At 40.4% G+C, this 17489-nt stretch overlaps 1 protein-coding gene across 1 annotated transcript in view; it reads left to right on the top strand.

The window, feature by feature from the left end:
- The first annotated feature begins 453 nt into the window (after positions 1-453).
- The window catches only part of pdcd4a (programmed cell death 4a), a 30607-nt gene continuing 13571 nt past the window's right edge, over positions 454-17489 (top strand). The window contains exons 1-5 of the mRNA XM_083765903.1: positions 454-874; positions 10917-11204; positions 11945-12042; positions 16311-16430; positions 17019-17240. Coding sequence (XP_083622029.1) covers positions 829-874; positions 10917-11204; positions 11945-12042; positions 16311-16430; positions 17019-17240 — 774 coding nt within the window. The 5' untranslated portion in view covers positions 454-828. The remainder of the gene's footprint in view (positions 875-10916; positions 11205-11944; positions 12043-16310; positions 16431-17018; positions 17241-17489) is intronic.

The raw sequence follows: 17489 nt of genomic DNA, 5'->3' as shown, positions 1-17489 counted from the left end.
AAAATTAAACCAAATGGATCCATAACCATAAGGGTCCATTTGGTTTTATTGTACACTCACAAGATAAAGATCTATAAGGGATTAGGGTCCATTTGGTTACCAACTCTCCTCAAATGACCTCAAATGAGCGGACCACCTGAAACCTCCACTAGCTGGTTGAAAACCACTGAACTAGTGTGGTATTGTGGTTTGTTTGAATGAGTGAGATGGATGTATTGTACACTTGTTAGAGTACAAGTTGTACTGTCTCTAAAGATTGTACATTACTCTTAAGATTGTGCCAGAGCTGGATTGTACATGCATTATGGGACTGTTGTTTTCCTCCTCTGTGATTGGTCAGAACGGGTCTGTACCTGCCCCCCTCTACTGACCACTCCCCGTCCGCGTTTTCTCCACGTGACTCCGTGTAGAGACAGCCTTCCAAAGTTAAAAACACACTTTGTTTATTCTATCTTGCACACTGCTCGTCTGATTCTGAACACACAAGCTAACTCACTTCTCACTGCATTTTGATATCTTGACTTAACTCTTTGCAGACCTCTGCGAGGGATACAATTAATAGCATTTTTGTGCATAGTCGATTCATTGTGATTTATTTTTGCGTTTGTATTATTGTGTGCATTTTGCACAGATTGTATTTTAAGGTGAGCGAACGTGGTGTTCTTTCAAGTCACACGACTTTTCCCATTTTACTGACATTACTTTTGCTCGTTTTTGCACTCTGTTTTTGGGTTCCGTAGCGATTTGGAAGAGCTCGCGCACAGTGAGTATTTCGGTTTCACGCTAAAATAGAGACAAAAGAATACAAGCATTTTTTTTAAGAGCGCCATGGCGACAGAAGTGGAGACATGGACCATCGCTCAACAACACGACGGTGAGTCATGCATCGACAAGTGATTTGAGTGGTACTGTGCAGTGTGCAATGCATTTGGGGGGTAATCTGGAGGGAGGACATTGCGTGCAGTGCCGTGCACCCCCTGATCCATTCCATTGTCCTGTGGTTGGAAGGGATGGGCAGTGGAGACAGTGGAGTGGAGTAGCACCAGCATGCTACACCACCATGTGCTCTCTCTCGAACACACAGCACTGCGATTCACAGCCATTGTGCTGCACACATTTCGACCTCCGTCTCGCTCTGTTTGACATGGCATGGTGTGTCTGTGACGATGTTCGGAGCTTCGTGTTATGTTTTGACTGGTTTGTTTTCGTTTTCAGTCGTTCGACGTCGTCTGGCCCGAACACGTTAACGTTTAACCCGTTCACTCTCGTGATTGGCTCAACCCCCCCATAGTCAGCGCCTACTTCCGCTTTACGAAGCCTTGTTTGTGTCTAGTGCTTGGTTTTGTTTAGCCTAATCTGCACCAGGCTCCCTGGCCTACACGATACGTGATCTACACACGATGGTCTACATTCTGTTTTTGTACATAATATGTACATGTGTTAAGATGCATGTGTTAACCATATAGTTATCATATTCATATTGGTATTAATTATTAACATGTGCGGTAGACAACAAGACAAGTTCTTTTTTTGGACATGCGACACCGTTGTACTACGGAGTGTAAATGTTGCTTTGGAAACCACACGCCCCCTTTCGTGGGGGCGTGTGGTTGTTGTCATCAACACAAGCCACATTCTTTCTTTTGCAACCTTTTCACTTCAATTACTGAGATTGCATTAATTTACCGGACGCGCATCATCAGACATACACCATATAGCATATATGCGAGATTTTGAACCACCCACCCACAATAACCATATTGTAACAGAGTAGTTGAACCGATATACCTTAATTTTACATGCGCAAACGGACGTGGTGTGTTAATATGAATAGCACGTGTAAAGTCATTTTAAGTCATCAGTCTGACTGTCACCGTCAGTCTTTGACGTGACGCCACTAGTGTAACAGTGACGCTGAGCGTATATCTTACTACTAGGACATAGGGCCACCTTACATAATCTCAATTGCCTTGCATTTAATGTTGTAAAAGAAATAGACTTTTTGAGAGCAAAAAGAGTATTGAGAGCAGCACTGCAATTAGACTGAGATATAGTTTAGTTACTACAAATGACGCCTGCCCAATGTAAACCATTTTTGGAATTATTACTGCACAGACAGGAAATTGATTTGTGTTTAAGGTCGGAGATTCATAAGTTACGTTGTGGTCATAATAATAACCCACTATTTGTTTGAAATTTGACAATAAGTTTAGTATTTAGAATTTGATGGTTCAACATGAGGCAGGAAGCGTCACACACATTCTAAAATGAATTGCACACACACGCACACACACAGTACTCGACACATGATGTGACCAGAAGATATAAGAAATGGAACTTAACAGAATGAGTAGGAATTAGGAAAACAACATGCGTCTCGTATGATTGTGCAGTGTGCACAGATGTCAATTTATTTGATAATGCAGATGTCTAGTGTCTACAAGTGTATCAATATGTGCTTACGCAAATGAGAGTGAGCAAGCAACGCTTTTTTTTTACTGGTCAAGCAGACCAGTGCTATTTATTCAATAATCATAACAAGTATAAAAATAGGACAAGACAGACATTATTGTACACGTATTCATGCCCCCCTACACACAACAACATTAATAAATACTGTTGTAATGCAATACACAAAACAGGCGAATGGTTGCCAAGCCAGTGCAAATGAACAAAAGGCGACAAATGCCGCGATAACTACAGTGCACAACTCAATTGGAATATCAATGTCGCTTTGAGACCACGCTTAGAGAAGCCAGGTGACATTACCTCCATGCAGTCCTCCTCGATCTATGTGTCTGTTTTACCTTTAGATTATAGTAAGACAACCATGTGACCCAAAGGGATAACGGAGAACTCGCCAGTTAACCAACTCGCAGTCGCCACAGCGAAAATTCTTCGCTTCAATGTCTTCATCGCTGTCTTCAACAGTGTGGTATGTCAACCCCACAGATGTTATATTTCATTTCTAACGTGATCAAATTATTTTGTGCAATTAAATGGTCAGCTCTGCTAGATAATGATACAAAATTGAGTATGTGAATACCAATGATGGTAGACATACCAATTCAGGATATTATTTACTAATTAATTACATTGTTTCGGTACTTTGGTGTTTAAACTTTAGCATTCCTACTTCATCTAGTGTAAACTCTAAACAACTATCCTCTCTATCTCTCAATTCAATTCAATTTAAAGTAAAACTAAAAATGCACTAAACCGCTGCGAGTCGGAAAACTTGCGAGTTCTCCGGATACCACCCAAAGACCCTCCTGCACACCCTGTAGCTGTATCTCAAATAAGATTCTGACCTGCCCGCCACCTGCTCACCCACCCCTGAATCACCCCTTTGGATAAGAGAATCAGCTAAATCCGCAAATATAGAAACATTTTGGGTGACATACAGTAGGTACTAGGCAGGTCTGTCCTCTGACCAATGGCACTGATTAATATTATACCGTAGCACAAAGATCATGTCATAGGATCGTTATTAACACCATTGCAACGTCTACTCTTTCTGGTCATTTCTGTGACTGCTGTTTAAATGGAGGAAAACTGGAACATACTCTGCCACAGATGTCAAGCCTGATTTGTTCATGGCCTGCTGAATACACATAATGTATGTTGAGGTCTTACTCTTGTTCTTTTGTCAACTCCTGCCTCCTCCCTTCCTCGCAACCCTAATACATAAACACACGCCCTGACCTGCCAGTGCTACTACATGCTTTTGCAATTGTACAATTGTACAATTGTACTGTACAATTCTGGACTGGTCATTTTTCATCTTATGAATAACTTTGACCATAGGGATGCTGGAGTCCCTGTTTTGGGGAGATTTCCAAAGCTTTGTGTGTAAAGTGTATATAGCGATAAAAGTGGTTAATGTTTGTACTGTAAGATTCGTTTAATTGTGGGCAGGTATACTATTACAATAAAGTCTTGAACTTGAATTGGCAGCAACAGTACATTGATCAGCATTTTTGCTTTGTTGATTAAGTCATTATCTGAATCTTAACCGTTTATTATTCTTGCTCTAATCTTTTGTATACAACCTAACATTCTTGTTACAGCTCGTTATCAGTGTTGTTGCACTGCAGCTGTCAGACGGCCGAAGTCAAATAGGCCTAACTTAATTCAATGTAGAGCAGAAGTTAGTTTTGATTGAACTGTAACATAATGGGTCTAGACTCTAGTGTGGTGTATTGTTGGGCGGGGTGGTCTAAAATTTAGACCCTAAATGTTACAGAAACAATCACAGTGGAAGCGGTGTGGCTTGCTAGAAGCAATATGCAGCTTTTATTCATATATTTTGTTCATGCAACAAGCATTCACTTGTGTTTGACCACCACAAGTCGTCTTGTTTTGTGATTTGGTTAAAATGAAACCAACAATCTTATTAGGCACTCTATTTACTTGAACATTTATTTACCCTGTCTTACCTTGCATCTGGTGGTGGTAAATCGCAAATACACATTTGCCACCCTACTGAAATGTCAAGAGTTGAGCTTGTGGCATGTAGCTCCCTCCACATTCATGTCTGTAAGAAATGACAGTTGAACCCCTTGAGCCAAACGCACCGCCCACCGCACCCTTCTCTCCCTCTGGTCTTGTAGGGATTACTTGGTCCATATCATAATGTGGCTGTTTATTTGACTTTTTAGAGTACATATTATGTGTAGTTTACCTCTGCTACCATTACCCTGAGGTGTGTGGATTGTGGAATGGATGTGTGTGGGGCAGGTGTTAGTGACAATCTGTTGAGCGTGGTCATCTTAGACGAGGCAGCCATTTACATAAAAAAAAAAAAAACTAGGGCAATCTTGTGAGGGCTCTGGAAAAAAAAAACCTCTTTGCACTATACTGAGTACTGACCCCCTTTGCAAATCAGTCACCCAATGGCATACCCTCTCTTCTTGTGGCTGACTGCTACACAGGGACATTTTCCCCATCATAGTACTAGCCCGCAAATAGTATTTCTGCTGTTTTTGAAAATTGTGATTTAAAATAATGATTGCCTATAATTAAATGGCTAGAATTGAGATGTCATGTCAGGGTTAGAATAGTTAAACAGCTGTCATGAGGGTTTAACACTGTTTGGGTCAGTCCTCCAGTCACTGTGGTGGTAGGTTCAAGGTTGGTTGACCTTGTGGTCTGTGGTGAGGTTGGTGGATTTATTGGTAGAGCAAATGGAAGGTAACTCACCGCATCACTTGCCTGTCTCCTCTGTGGTACTGTATTGGCTCGGTATGCCTTCTGTCTGGTCAGTGTGCAGGTGGCAGACAGTACTGGGTATGTTTAACATGGCAGCAGGCGAATGTTGCTCGTTTATTGCTTCAATTGGAGAAGGGGAAGTGAGCTGTGAGAAGTGATTAAAGGCAAAAACATCTCACAATACAATACAGAAAACTCACAGCAAAACAAACAGCATCGATAGGATCTGCATGTAAGCAGAACATAACATGGTGACAATATGAAAACAGAAGAGGCGAGGCAAGGCGAAGAAAAGCAAACCCTTTGTCCCTTTTTTTTTTTTATTTCAAATTTGGAACCTAACTATTGGATCTTGAGGATGAGATCTGCATTACAGATGCCCAAAGACATATAGGGCTGTATTTTGCGTGTCTTAAGTACCAGGTCTTATTACTTAACTTAAGACCTTAAGACCAATGCTCTTTGGCCACTCAGAATAGCCAAATGGCATTGATCACGCCTCCAGGTCTTAAGTTAAGTAATAAGACCTGGTACTGGCAAAATACAGCCCATAGTCTCCTATTGGTTTCAAGTTGCCCATACTTATTAGGTAACATTGCAATTTTGGTCCTTTATGATGGCTGTATTGGTTTGCAGGCCAATTTACTTCTGCCCTTCCTTTTTTGTCTGACTGGGTGTGTTTTTGGCTGGCTGACATTGGTTTGTTGATTTACAGTCCTGGCAGGGCGTGTGGTCTGCATGAGCGAAAGAGGAGAAGATGACACGTGGTCAGTTGTTTACTCGTTTTTGCAGGCCCAGGGAGTGTTTGACAGTAGTGCTCTACCTGTTCTGCAGCAGTTTGAAACAGTGTGACATATACAGTACTTGCACACAGGATGTGGTCCTCTGTGAAAGTCAGTTAAAAAGCTTTCTGCCTTGAGTTTTTTAACATCATGCATGATATATTAGTAATCATTTGCAAAATTGTTCAATACACACATTTTGTCTAAAGTCTGCACTGCATACTTTAGCTTGTGAAAGGAAAAAAGGAACATAATGGGATGTTAATGACTGAGATTTAAATATACATATAATGAAAGAATAGAATTGTAGCCTCTTGGATTTTAGTTTTTTTTTAGTTAAATTAACATTACGTATTGTACTTGGTATGCAGTACCATGGTACTTGGTGTGCATGTTGTACACGAGATCTATAACTTTCTAGTCTAGTATTCACTGAGTATGTAGTATAGGCTGTATAATGCTGCATTCACACTACTAATGGTAACAAGTTTCAGCTTATTTCAGCTCGGCTCTAGTGTGAATGCAGCATAAGTGAGTACTAGCCTAATGGTGGGATACATGCATCTGTATGATAGTGAGGACTCGTAGTTGGTTTGTAGTATACTAGGAAAGTACAGGCTCCTGAGTAAGAGCAAGGAGTAGCCCAACGGTTGGTTTGGGTTTTGTGGTTTGGCCAATGTCCCGCTCTCCTCCCTTGCCCTTCCCACTACATGTCCTGTAATCTATAGGAACATAACGTTGTCAGAACCAAGATAACTTCTCATACTCACTGACTGACATTTGGTAGAGTAGAGGGCTCGTTTGTATAGTAGAAGGGCTCTGGGGTATCCATTACACCCCTCCAATGTTCATTGCCCTATCTCCCACAGTTGGGTCATGTGACCAGTAGTAAGCCCAACAACACTGCCATATGTAGTCAGACCCATGTTGTGCTGCTCTAGACAGTGCCATGAGACACCGAAGGAGAAAGAGAAGCTGGTGTCAGCATTTCTCCACCACGTGCTACCTCCCTCCGTCGTCCTATCCTATGCCTGCCAACAGCACCACGCCTACTATGTCAATTGCCAAAACTACAGTAACACTCAGATCGTTGTTGTTGTTTTTCTGCAGAGTTCAACTTCTACAGCCAATCAGCCATTTTCTTACCACTTTCTTTTTACCGTCACAACATATCCTTGTTTACAAACACTTCAACTTGAGTTGAATGGCAGAAGATCACTGGAAGACTATACAAGTTATTTATGTTGGTGCTTAAAAAAAAGTTTCAAGAATCAGCAAATTTGCAATATTGGTCTCAAGTAATTTGTAATTAATTAATTATACATTAGTTTTTTTGAGAAATCCTTGAATTGCATACAAATCCAACATACTGTTTGAATAAATGTTCAGATGATAGCATAGTACAACACAAACACTGAACATGAACACATAAGTTCAATTTCTACTACAGTTGCAATTAGGGCATTAACCAATTAACCATACCATCAAAATAGATTTATAGTCGATTAGTCTGCGGTAAAATATGATATTTATTCCATCCAATCAAGCATTAAAACACCGTGTTCTGAAACAGCCAGCGAGTGAAGCAAAACAGAGCCGGTGAATGCAGGCCGAGTGGAATAGTACTGAGAGAGTGGTGACACACTTTGATCTCACCGCAAAGCGGGTACCTATGGGCTATAGTTCCAACATTGGAACTATCCCATTGAGATAGAATGAGCACTTCCGCATTCCATTGTTACAGTGGGAGTCAACGCGAGTGTCACCACTCTCTTACTAGAGTACGCTGAATGCCGCTCTGATTGGCCGAAATTAGCTCAGCTGTTTCAAGTCAAAGTTGCAAGTCCACAATGACTCACGGATGGACACGTTGTGAGCTTGTAAATCTGCTATTTTTGATGCGCAAGACCGTTCTACGGAGCAGCATAGCATGTTACGTTGTTCACAATGTTTGGAGAGTGGAGACTGGAGCGGGGAGGAGGAGGAGGAGGAATGAACCATGCGATGTTTTTCATACAACCCTAAATGTTCAACAACAAGTTACAACCACAGTTCCTTTGGTTTTTAGAAGGAGCTACAAGCTAGGAGGAGGTTATGATTACATACTAGGTTTGCTAGCTAGCAGGCTCAAGGCTGCCAGGCTATGAAGATGATCAACTACTTAACTTCATCGCGACTATTATAACTATGAACGTGCGGCATAGCGTTTTTTGTTGTTGTTGGATAAGCATGAAGAAACATGAAATCACGGCAAGAGCTACTGTAGTTTGACTGTCACCAAACTGGATAATATTGGGCAGAGTGAGGAGGAACTCCTGCTACTTTACTGTACCGGACGACACGTCTCCAATCTAACTTGTTGAACAAACTACAGTAATAAACTCACCAATAGTAAAAGTATTTACACACTGTAGTTGTCCCCATTGAGCGTATGAGGCATATCGCATTATGCTTTTCCCAAAGAAAAACTGTCTTGAATGCTGCTAGACTAGCAGCATGCTGCTAGACTAGCAACGCCACCGCCGATCCGCCGCCGCACCTACACGAGTGAGGGTGACGGCAAAACCCACGTACAGTAGGCTTGTATATGATATGAAAACAATCAGCCAGGAATGGATTAGTACTGAAGTTGGCGAATTACCAACAAAACAACCGAGCTCACAGCTGCATGTCTGCTGTAGAAAAAGAAATATCATAAAAATCATAAAAAAATATTAAAATTAATATTAGCGAATAATCGGATGTCAATTAACAGTGTCGAATAGTGTTTTGCTAGTCGACTATTCGATTATTATGTTAATGCCCTAGTTGCAATGCAATGTTCTGCCGTGCCAAATTATTGTAATCTGATTTTCTTTTAATATTGTCCTGCTGTGATGTAGCTACTTGTGCATGTGTTTTCCATGTCGCTGAATCATAGGAATTATATTGCTTTTTCCCCGTGGATGGGACATTTAGATTGAAAAACGGTTGGAAGCCTGGATAAAACCATTGTTGTGTGCCACAGAAAGGTTCCATATGGACATGGGGCTACACTACAGCAACGTTTAACGTTAGCTTCCATGCTAGGCTTGCTAGCTGGCATCGACATAATATGTTGGTATATATCCTCTGAAGCAACAGATGTTTTCTAATGCTCAGATTGTTCTGGAATTGCTGCCCCAACACGGTGGAATGCACACCCCAAAACGCTCTCATTCCACAGTTTTTATTGATTGTATTTATTATTATTATTATTTATTGATCCTTCGTCTTAGTATTCCCCCTAATAAAGTTGTTTTTATTTGTTTTCTCATGCCAACCATGTAATAGACATTTGAGTATTCATATACCTGCATTGCTGCACGTTATCTGTTGGTCTTTGATCAAGTAGCCTACACCAACATTTTATAAGCTACTGTAGTCACTATTCATTGATTCACTGGTAGGCTACACCAAAATAACGAAATCCATTTGAAAATAAATATCACTGTTCTCAGGTTGAATATTGATATGCGATTAAAATATGATTAATTTAGATTAATTAATTACAAATTTACAATGCCTCTGATTAATTCGATTAACATTTTTAACCAAGCCCTATTTTTCATCTGGGAGCATTTTGACTAAATCAGTGTATCTACAGAAGAAACATGAAGCCAAACAAATAATGTACTGTCTGCATGTATTCAATACGGTACATTATTTGTTTGGCTTAATTATATTTCTATTACAATAGGAATAGTTATTAATTTCACAATTTTTGAGTGGTGCTTTTTTGTACCCCCCGGGACGGTATACATTTACTTCGGGACGGTTCAAATTGTATTTTGGGACGGTTCCGGGACGGTGGTGAAAAAAGTTAGTCTGGAGCCCTGCTATTATGTCACAAAGAGGACAGCTACTCCATATCATTTGAAAATCAGCGTAGTAAAATGCTGGTGGCCTAAAACTTTAGTGGGAATCGCTGCTGGTAGCAGATAGTTCTCAAATTATAAGGTAGCATTTTAAGCAGTCTACTGAGTCTAATGTGGTTGGCCTAATGTAATGCATAACCTCCTGAAAACCCTTGGAGAGAATTACATGAAGGGCTGGAACAATGCAGTTCAGATGTATTATATTGGTGAAATTCCCCTTTAACCAAGTATCCAAACAGCTGCAAGTGTCTCATTAGAGTCTCACCAGTTTCTGGCGCCATTCTGTGAAACGGCATGTTCTGCATGCTTTCAGAGGGGACACACACTAAATGTATACTGTTGCAGACTTGCATGACAGTGTTGCTCATCTGAAAAAACTTATTTTCAAGCTTCAAAACACGTTTTTTGACAAGCTACACAGCCATGAGACGGTATAGGTTGAACAGGATCACTGTTTTTAGACTTCTCACTAGACTGCATCTCTTGCATGGACAGACCATATCCAACAGCTGTTGTGTTTGCGCAGTATTTCTTTTTCTTTGTCTGATAACCCACTCAGAGAGAGAGAGCCATTGGCTTTACTCAGCCTATGGAAAAAAATATTGTAGCATGAAGTGAGTACTTAACTGCCTAATAGCCTATGTCTCTGTATATATATATATATATATATATATATATATATATATTTGTACACATTTTATTATTATTTATAATATAGTGCCAGAGGTTGTGAACACAGATAGATAACCGATAAGCTAACTTACAGTCATTAAAACGTATGTCCTCATTCTTGTGTGTGTGTGCGTGATTTCAGAGTCAAGACTATTAAGGTTCAAACTCAACTGTTGTCTAAAATCTGTGGTATCCATTGTTGACAGTACTACTGTAGCTATTGCAGTATAACACCTCCAAGGTTATCTGCACATCCTGTCAAAGTAGAAAGACAAATGTTATACTCTGTTGCACAAATGGATATAAATCAAGCTTTACTGACTCTGGCCACCATTTCCCCTCTGTCTGTACACAGGAGTATTCTCCATGGAAGGTGATCTAGCAAATGGCGATGAAGACGACGGGCTGCATGAAGCGGAGATCAATGGTAACTGGACGCCCCAGGAGAAGGCTCTCCACGAGGCCCGGCTCAAGGCCAAAGCTAAACGGCGTCTGCGCAAGTCCTCGTCCCGAAACTCAAACAGTGAGTCGTTCTCTGAGTCGGGTGACTTGGCGGGTAGCGACCCCAACAGCCCTAAAGGCAAAGCCAACACCAATGACCGCAAGTCACGCACCGGCAAAGGCCGGGGCCTGCCTAAGAAAGGTAAGGGCTCCTTGTTTCTTCATCGTGAATCTGTCCACTAATTGATTACTTTATTAGACTTTATTGATAACAGTGCGGCAGTACAGGAAAAAAAAGATCAGTTTAAAGCATGACACAATAATCCTGTGAGTTATTGTACTCAATTCCTTCGCAAGACATACAATACATTACATATCGGCAACAATCATATAACATAACTTAAATAGTCGATCAACAAGCTCTTAGTTTGTCACATTAGCCTGGGTTCCAGCCTGATTCGCTGCATTCCGTGGATTTGTTTTGTCACTCAGTCTGGAAAGGGTCGGGACATGTAAAAGGGACCTGTGGCTTCTGATTGGTCTGTGGTGCGGGTTGGGTGAAAAAAAAGTTTAGTGAACTTATCATTCACTAAACACTAAATACATCTGTGGACTACTGAATCTAATTATTTTTTTGACTTTTGACTGTAGGTTTAGTCTCGAACTGGAGCTATTTCTTTCAACAGTGAGAAGCATGGATTGAGTGGCACAGGCTGACGTATTAGCAACAACGCTGGCCAGACTGAGTAGCGAGTGACAGGCTGGAACCCAGGCTAGTGTCACATTGCAACTGATGTAAACATTTTTAAAGAAATGCCAGGGGTAATGTGGTCAAGGTAGAACTATCTATGCTAATAATAAATTAATTATGGCACCCAATCAAGGCTTATGCTAGCTCTGACTACGACTCGTGCTATGCTAACAGTGGTATTTGTTGGTCAGGTGGTGCTGGTGGTAAAGGAGTGTGGGGGGCAGCAGGACAGGTTTATGAAGTTGAGGAACCCGACGCACGAGACCCAAACTACGATGAAGCTGCACAGGTATGGGCCTAATGTGGGCACATTATGGCTCTTGTTATAATGCAGTTGAGACGAATAACGGCCTAACTCCATAATTTATGAAAAACAAACATTAAACCTGTGTATAAAGGAGGGGCTATAAAACTTTATTTGTATAGCCCCTTTCATGACATGAAATGCAGCTCAAATTAGCATTAAACATAAAAATAATAGGAGTAATGCAATACCGTGAGGACATGAATAACAACAAAGATTTTAAAAGTTCAACTAAAAGCAAGAGTGTAGAAGTTGTGCTTTAAAAATGTCTACAGAGGCTGCCTGTCGAAGGTATAGTGGGAGTTTTTTCCACGCCGTCGACCCGTAGAAGCAGAAGGCTGCTTCACCATGTTTTTTTAGGCACATCGAGCAGGCCAGCAATGGTAGACCTGAGGGGGCGGTTTGGGACATATCTAGGCAAGCACTGGCAGTCGTGTATGTAGGAAGGTGCGAGACCATTGAGAGCTTTATAAACTATAAGCTTTATAAGTTGTTTAAAAGTTGTTTCTGACTAGTTGTCAGAAGAGACGGTTTTGACTCTGAACTGCCCCCTAGTGGAAGTATGGCTTTAAATCAACAAAGGACACATGGAAGTACTGTATGTGAGCAGTGACGGTTACATCATATGGATAATGTTATTTTAAGTAAAAGGAGCATAAATGAGCCTTAGTGCATCAGCATCTAGTGTTAAACCCGCCCGGCAGCACTGTTTAATGCAAATTGTTTGTGCAAGTTATAAGTATGTTTTGTTGAATTACTCATCACAAAGTTGTAAAAGTCACAGTATGTATATCCATAAAATAAGCAAGCAGCACGCGCAGACAATACACTAGTTCTTTCTTTCAATAATTTTATTATTATTATTATTATTATATTGTCACAATCTGATACAATGCCGGCTAGCCTACTTTCTAATGTTTTGATAATTCGCGCGACAGATGTATGCATGACGGTATAGTTTACAACTAGTGTATTTTAGAAGAAGATGATCAGGTAATATAATTGTGAAAAATGATAATAATAAAATGATTGAAACAAAGAACTAGTGAATTGTTTGCGAGCGTGCTACTTGTTTGTTATGGATATACATACTGTACAACTTTGTCATGAATAATTCAACAGAAAATACTTATAACTTGCACAAATAAATTGCATTAACCCATTCTGACCTGAGATCAGATTCATACGAGGTTTCCGCCGGACACACACTGTGTCTGATTAACCCATTCTGACCTGAGATCAGATTCTAAAAATGTCAGTCGCTCTTCGATTTAAAAAAAAAATAGCAGACCTACAAGCTCGTATCGCGCCACTCGGTGGCGCGATATGAGCTTGTAGATCTGCTATTTTTCAATAGCTAAAGCATAACATGATGCTGACACCAAAATGGGTGCCCGGTCAGAATGGGTTAAACAGTGCTGCCGGGCGGGGTCTTTGCGCAACCGCTCCGTCATTTAGATATATGCTGTTAAACTGTGCTGTTTGGCAGCTGTTATCAGTAGATTTTTAATACATTTACAACCATCGCCTAAACAGGATCCTAGTTACATTTTAGAAATGGTGGTCCCATATGAACCTTAGCATTGAGCCTCAGATAAGGCCCTCTTAGTTGTTCCTAAAATTCACCTTAACACCTGGTGCGATCACGCTATTCAGCCCAGGCACCGAAAGACGAGCAATGTCCGTGTCATCTCTGGATTTATACTTGAGTACTGTAAGGTTTTATTCGATACCGGTGCTAAGCCATTAAGTCAAGTCGCACTATATAGTTTTGAGTATCGGTGGCCACTTTGGACCCAAATAACTTGGCAGTCAACGTATTGGAACCGGTATACATCCCTAGTGGGGAAACGACACACTGGTGAATAAAAGAGGCCTCACACACCTCACACAAGACAGTAATTGTCCACATACAGACAACAAGCATATGCACACCTGTCCGTCTAATGAATCCCACAATGTACTGTATAATCCTTCGGTGAAAACGATGGCACAGTGTGGGATGACATGATTAATGCCCTCTGTTGTTGCCGCTGTGAACGGCACTGACAGTTTAATTCATGTATGTCCATGAGAACAGATGGCATTAGCTGTGGTATCCTATGATCTGCGCTTCCTTCATGCTAGATTCTTTTTGCAGTTAAAGGCCAAAGTCCGTAAGAATATTTTGCGACTGTAGGTCGCATTTACTATGAAAACGTGCATCTCCCATCCGTGCCTCCATATATGGTCATGCCTCGTGACATCACGTCTCCATATATTGTCACCACTCGTGACATCACGTCTCCATATATGGTCATGCCTCGTGTGACATCATGAAGACCCTTAGACCTCCATATATGGTGACGCATCACGCCATCATATATGGCCATCACCATATATGAAGATCGCGACACTGACCTCATCTAACCCTGGATAACCATACATGGAGAATACTGGATCTTCACCTAGATCTGCATATATGGAGCCAGCATAACTCGGCAGCTGGCAGCAACTCTACATCTGACCTCAAACCCTTAGATCTCCATATATATATATATAAAAACTACACTACTCATGACTATAATTTAACACGTATGGCTCTGTCCCCAGCCCACCGCAATCACACTGTATTGTCAATCTTTAACCCCGTTATCAAGAAAACGTTCAACGCGATGCTCAAGGCCTGTTGTATTTGTATTTGTATTCTGGTCAGTCTGACATGGGACCGACGTAGTGGGAATGGAGCATCTGTCAAGGAGGATGGCCCACTTGGCACTTGATAATAGACTCTGAAGAGCTTAAACAGACCCCAGTCATGTCTTTTGGCCCTGGTGTGGTATGGTCAGAAGATCTGTATAGTTTCTGAATGTCATATGGCTACCATATCTTTAGTCAGATGGTATGTAATGCCCTTTTGATTTATCAACTGTTTACTGAGGAGACATGGGCAAGGGCAACAGGTGACCACATATGTTGTTTAACCCTTTTTGGGCGGGAACCCCTTTTGGTGTTAGCATTACGTTATGCTTCAGCTATTTAAAAATAGCAGATCTACAAGCTCATAGCGCGCCACCGAGTGGCGCGCTACGAGCTTGTAGGTCTGCTTTATTTTTATATTTATGATTTGTGCTTTATTAATTTTCTTTCATATATATATATATATATATATATATATATATATATATATATATATATGAAACATGGACAAAACAGTCAAATACAAAACAATATTACAGATACACAGATGCACAGAAATATCCCGCAGTCCACCCCAGCCCCGTAGGTCTGATATTTTTGAAAAATCAAAGAGCGACTGACATAGACATTTTTAAAATCTGATCTCAGGTCAGAATGAAAACTGTCAGGATGTAGAAGACATTTTTAGAATCTGATCTCAGGTCAGAATGGGTTAAATGAATTTGAAGGACGTACTGTCTACCATACGTGTGTTCTGAAAGGTCTTGTTTTGACTCCCTTCAGTAAAAAGAAAAACCCCCAGAGAGAGAGAGAGACTTTCAGAACAATAGAACTTACTATTCTTACTTGCTGAAACAAACTAGAGAAAGATGACTTTTTCTCCCTTCTAGTTGGTGTCAAGACAACTGAAAGTTGACAATTGTTCTCTAAGCCTACCATGTTTCTCCTGTACACACCTGAAAAGCGCTCAAGCTCACTCTGGTAATCTTGGCAACAAATGTACACAGGAATTTAAGTTTCAATTTACATATAAATAATGCATAATTATGTTCCAGATAGTATTTGTCCAAGCTATGGTATTTAAGTAATGAATGTTGGATATTGACTTGGATATTGTCTATCAAACTAGCATTTGATAGAAGTTCAATGGCAAGGTAAAAAAAAAACAACAACCTCTGATGCAAGTGACATGCAAGTGTTCTTGCTGTGTCGTTCCTTTTCAGAATGAGTATTGTCTCATGTATGAGGTACATATGAATATTCCTTTACATTAGGTGTATTGCAACCAAACGAACTATTAATGCAGGAGGACTATTTAGGGTACATGGACATGTAGGAGTGATGAATATAATTGGCCATATTCACACATTAATAAGTAATTTTGCTCTTGCATCATATTTATCATGTTCTAATGAGTGTTCTGTTGAATAATGGCCACTGTGGAAATATGGTCACTTGTAGCAGTGCATTCAGAGTGTGTGTATACTATAAGCCAATGAAGCCATACCGTAAATTCAAATCCTAGCAGTGCTGTTTCTATTTCAGATGATGTGAAATTGGTTTGTCCTTGACAGGGGGACACAGTTTATGCCACAGTGAAGCCAGAGTTGGACTTGAATGAAAAGGAGCTTGAGAAAACGGTCAACCCTATTGTACAAGAATACTTTGAACACGGAGACACAAAAGAAGTCCAGGTAAGTGAGACAACAAAATCTGAGATGCACTGGTAGCCCATCTATCTTTGTATGGGTGAGTTCTTTAGGAAAATATCTTGTGTGCATAGAATTAACTGAGAATATTTGCTATAGCAATTATATTTGATGGTTCTGCATACATTTTACAGCTTTATTTCACATTTAATAACCTAACATTATTGCAAAATGTATAGAAAATATACTTTTATCTTCTCAGGTCAGTTGTGTGGCTATCCAGGACAACTTGCATTTTTACATTTCAGATATGTAGTTTAGCTGTTATGTATATTCACTTTTTTTTTTTTTAACACTTTTATTGATGAATAAATGAAAAAACATATGTGTACATTTTGTTGTATCCGACATGTAAATATCCCCCCCTCCCCCCCCAATGTATATTAACTTTTTTATCATCATAGCGGTCCCAACAGTAGATGTCTGTAAATAATACCCCACATCCATGATCCATCTTTTCCTTTTTTTATCCATTTTTGGAAAGCTAGGCTTTGCTGTTAAGGGCATCACTGTTTTACTCCTGACCTTCCCACATTAAATTGACATTTGTACAACAATGTTGCCTTTGTTTAGATGTTGCTGAAGGAACTGAACCTGGGCTCCAATAAGTATGAGTTCTCCTCGCTGGCTGTCTCCCTGTCCCTTGAGGGGAAGGCCAGCCACAGAGAGCTTACCTCCCGGCTGCTTTCTGACCTGTCCGGCAAAGTGATGTCCCAGTCAGACATGGCCCGAGCCTTTGACAAGATAATCCGAGATCTACCAGACCTCATTCTTGACACACCAGAAGCTCCACAGGTAGGCCTGACTAACTGGCTCTCTCTCTCTCATTGTCCATGTGGAATCCAAAATTACAGGTAGTTCCAAGCAAGCACCCTCATAGGTCAAATACTTGTTCCATCCATGATCTTTTCCCCATAAAGTAGTTTGCCATGCTAGTTGGTGATCATTATGTAAGCATACAATATTGGCTAAATTAATTAATTGAAGAAAATGAAGATATGTAAGACGCCCAATGTGCAATTATGTATTACTCATTTAGTTTAA

The sequence above is a fragment of the Protomyctophum parallelum genome, assembly GCF_964188405.1.
Source record: "Protomyctophum parallelum genome assembly, chromosome: 5".
Taxonomy (NCBI): Eukaryota; Metazoa; Chordata; class Actinopteri; order Myctophiformes; family Myctophidae; genus Protomyctophum; species Protomyctophum parallelum.
The sequence above is the reverse complement of the archived record's forward strand: the minus strand, read 5'-3'. Positions and strand labels throughout refer to the sequence as shown.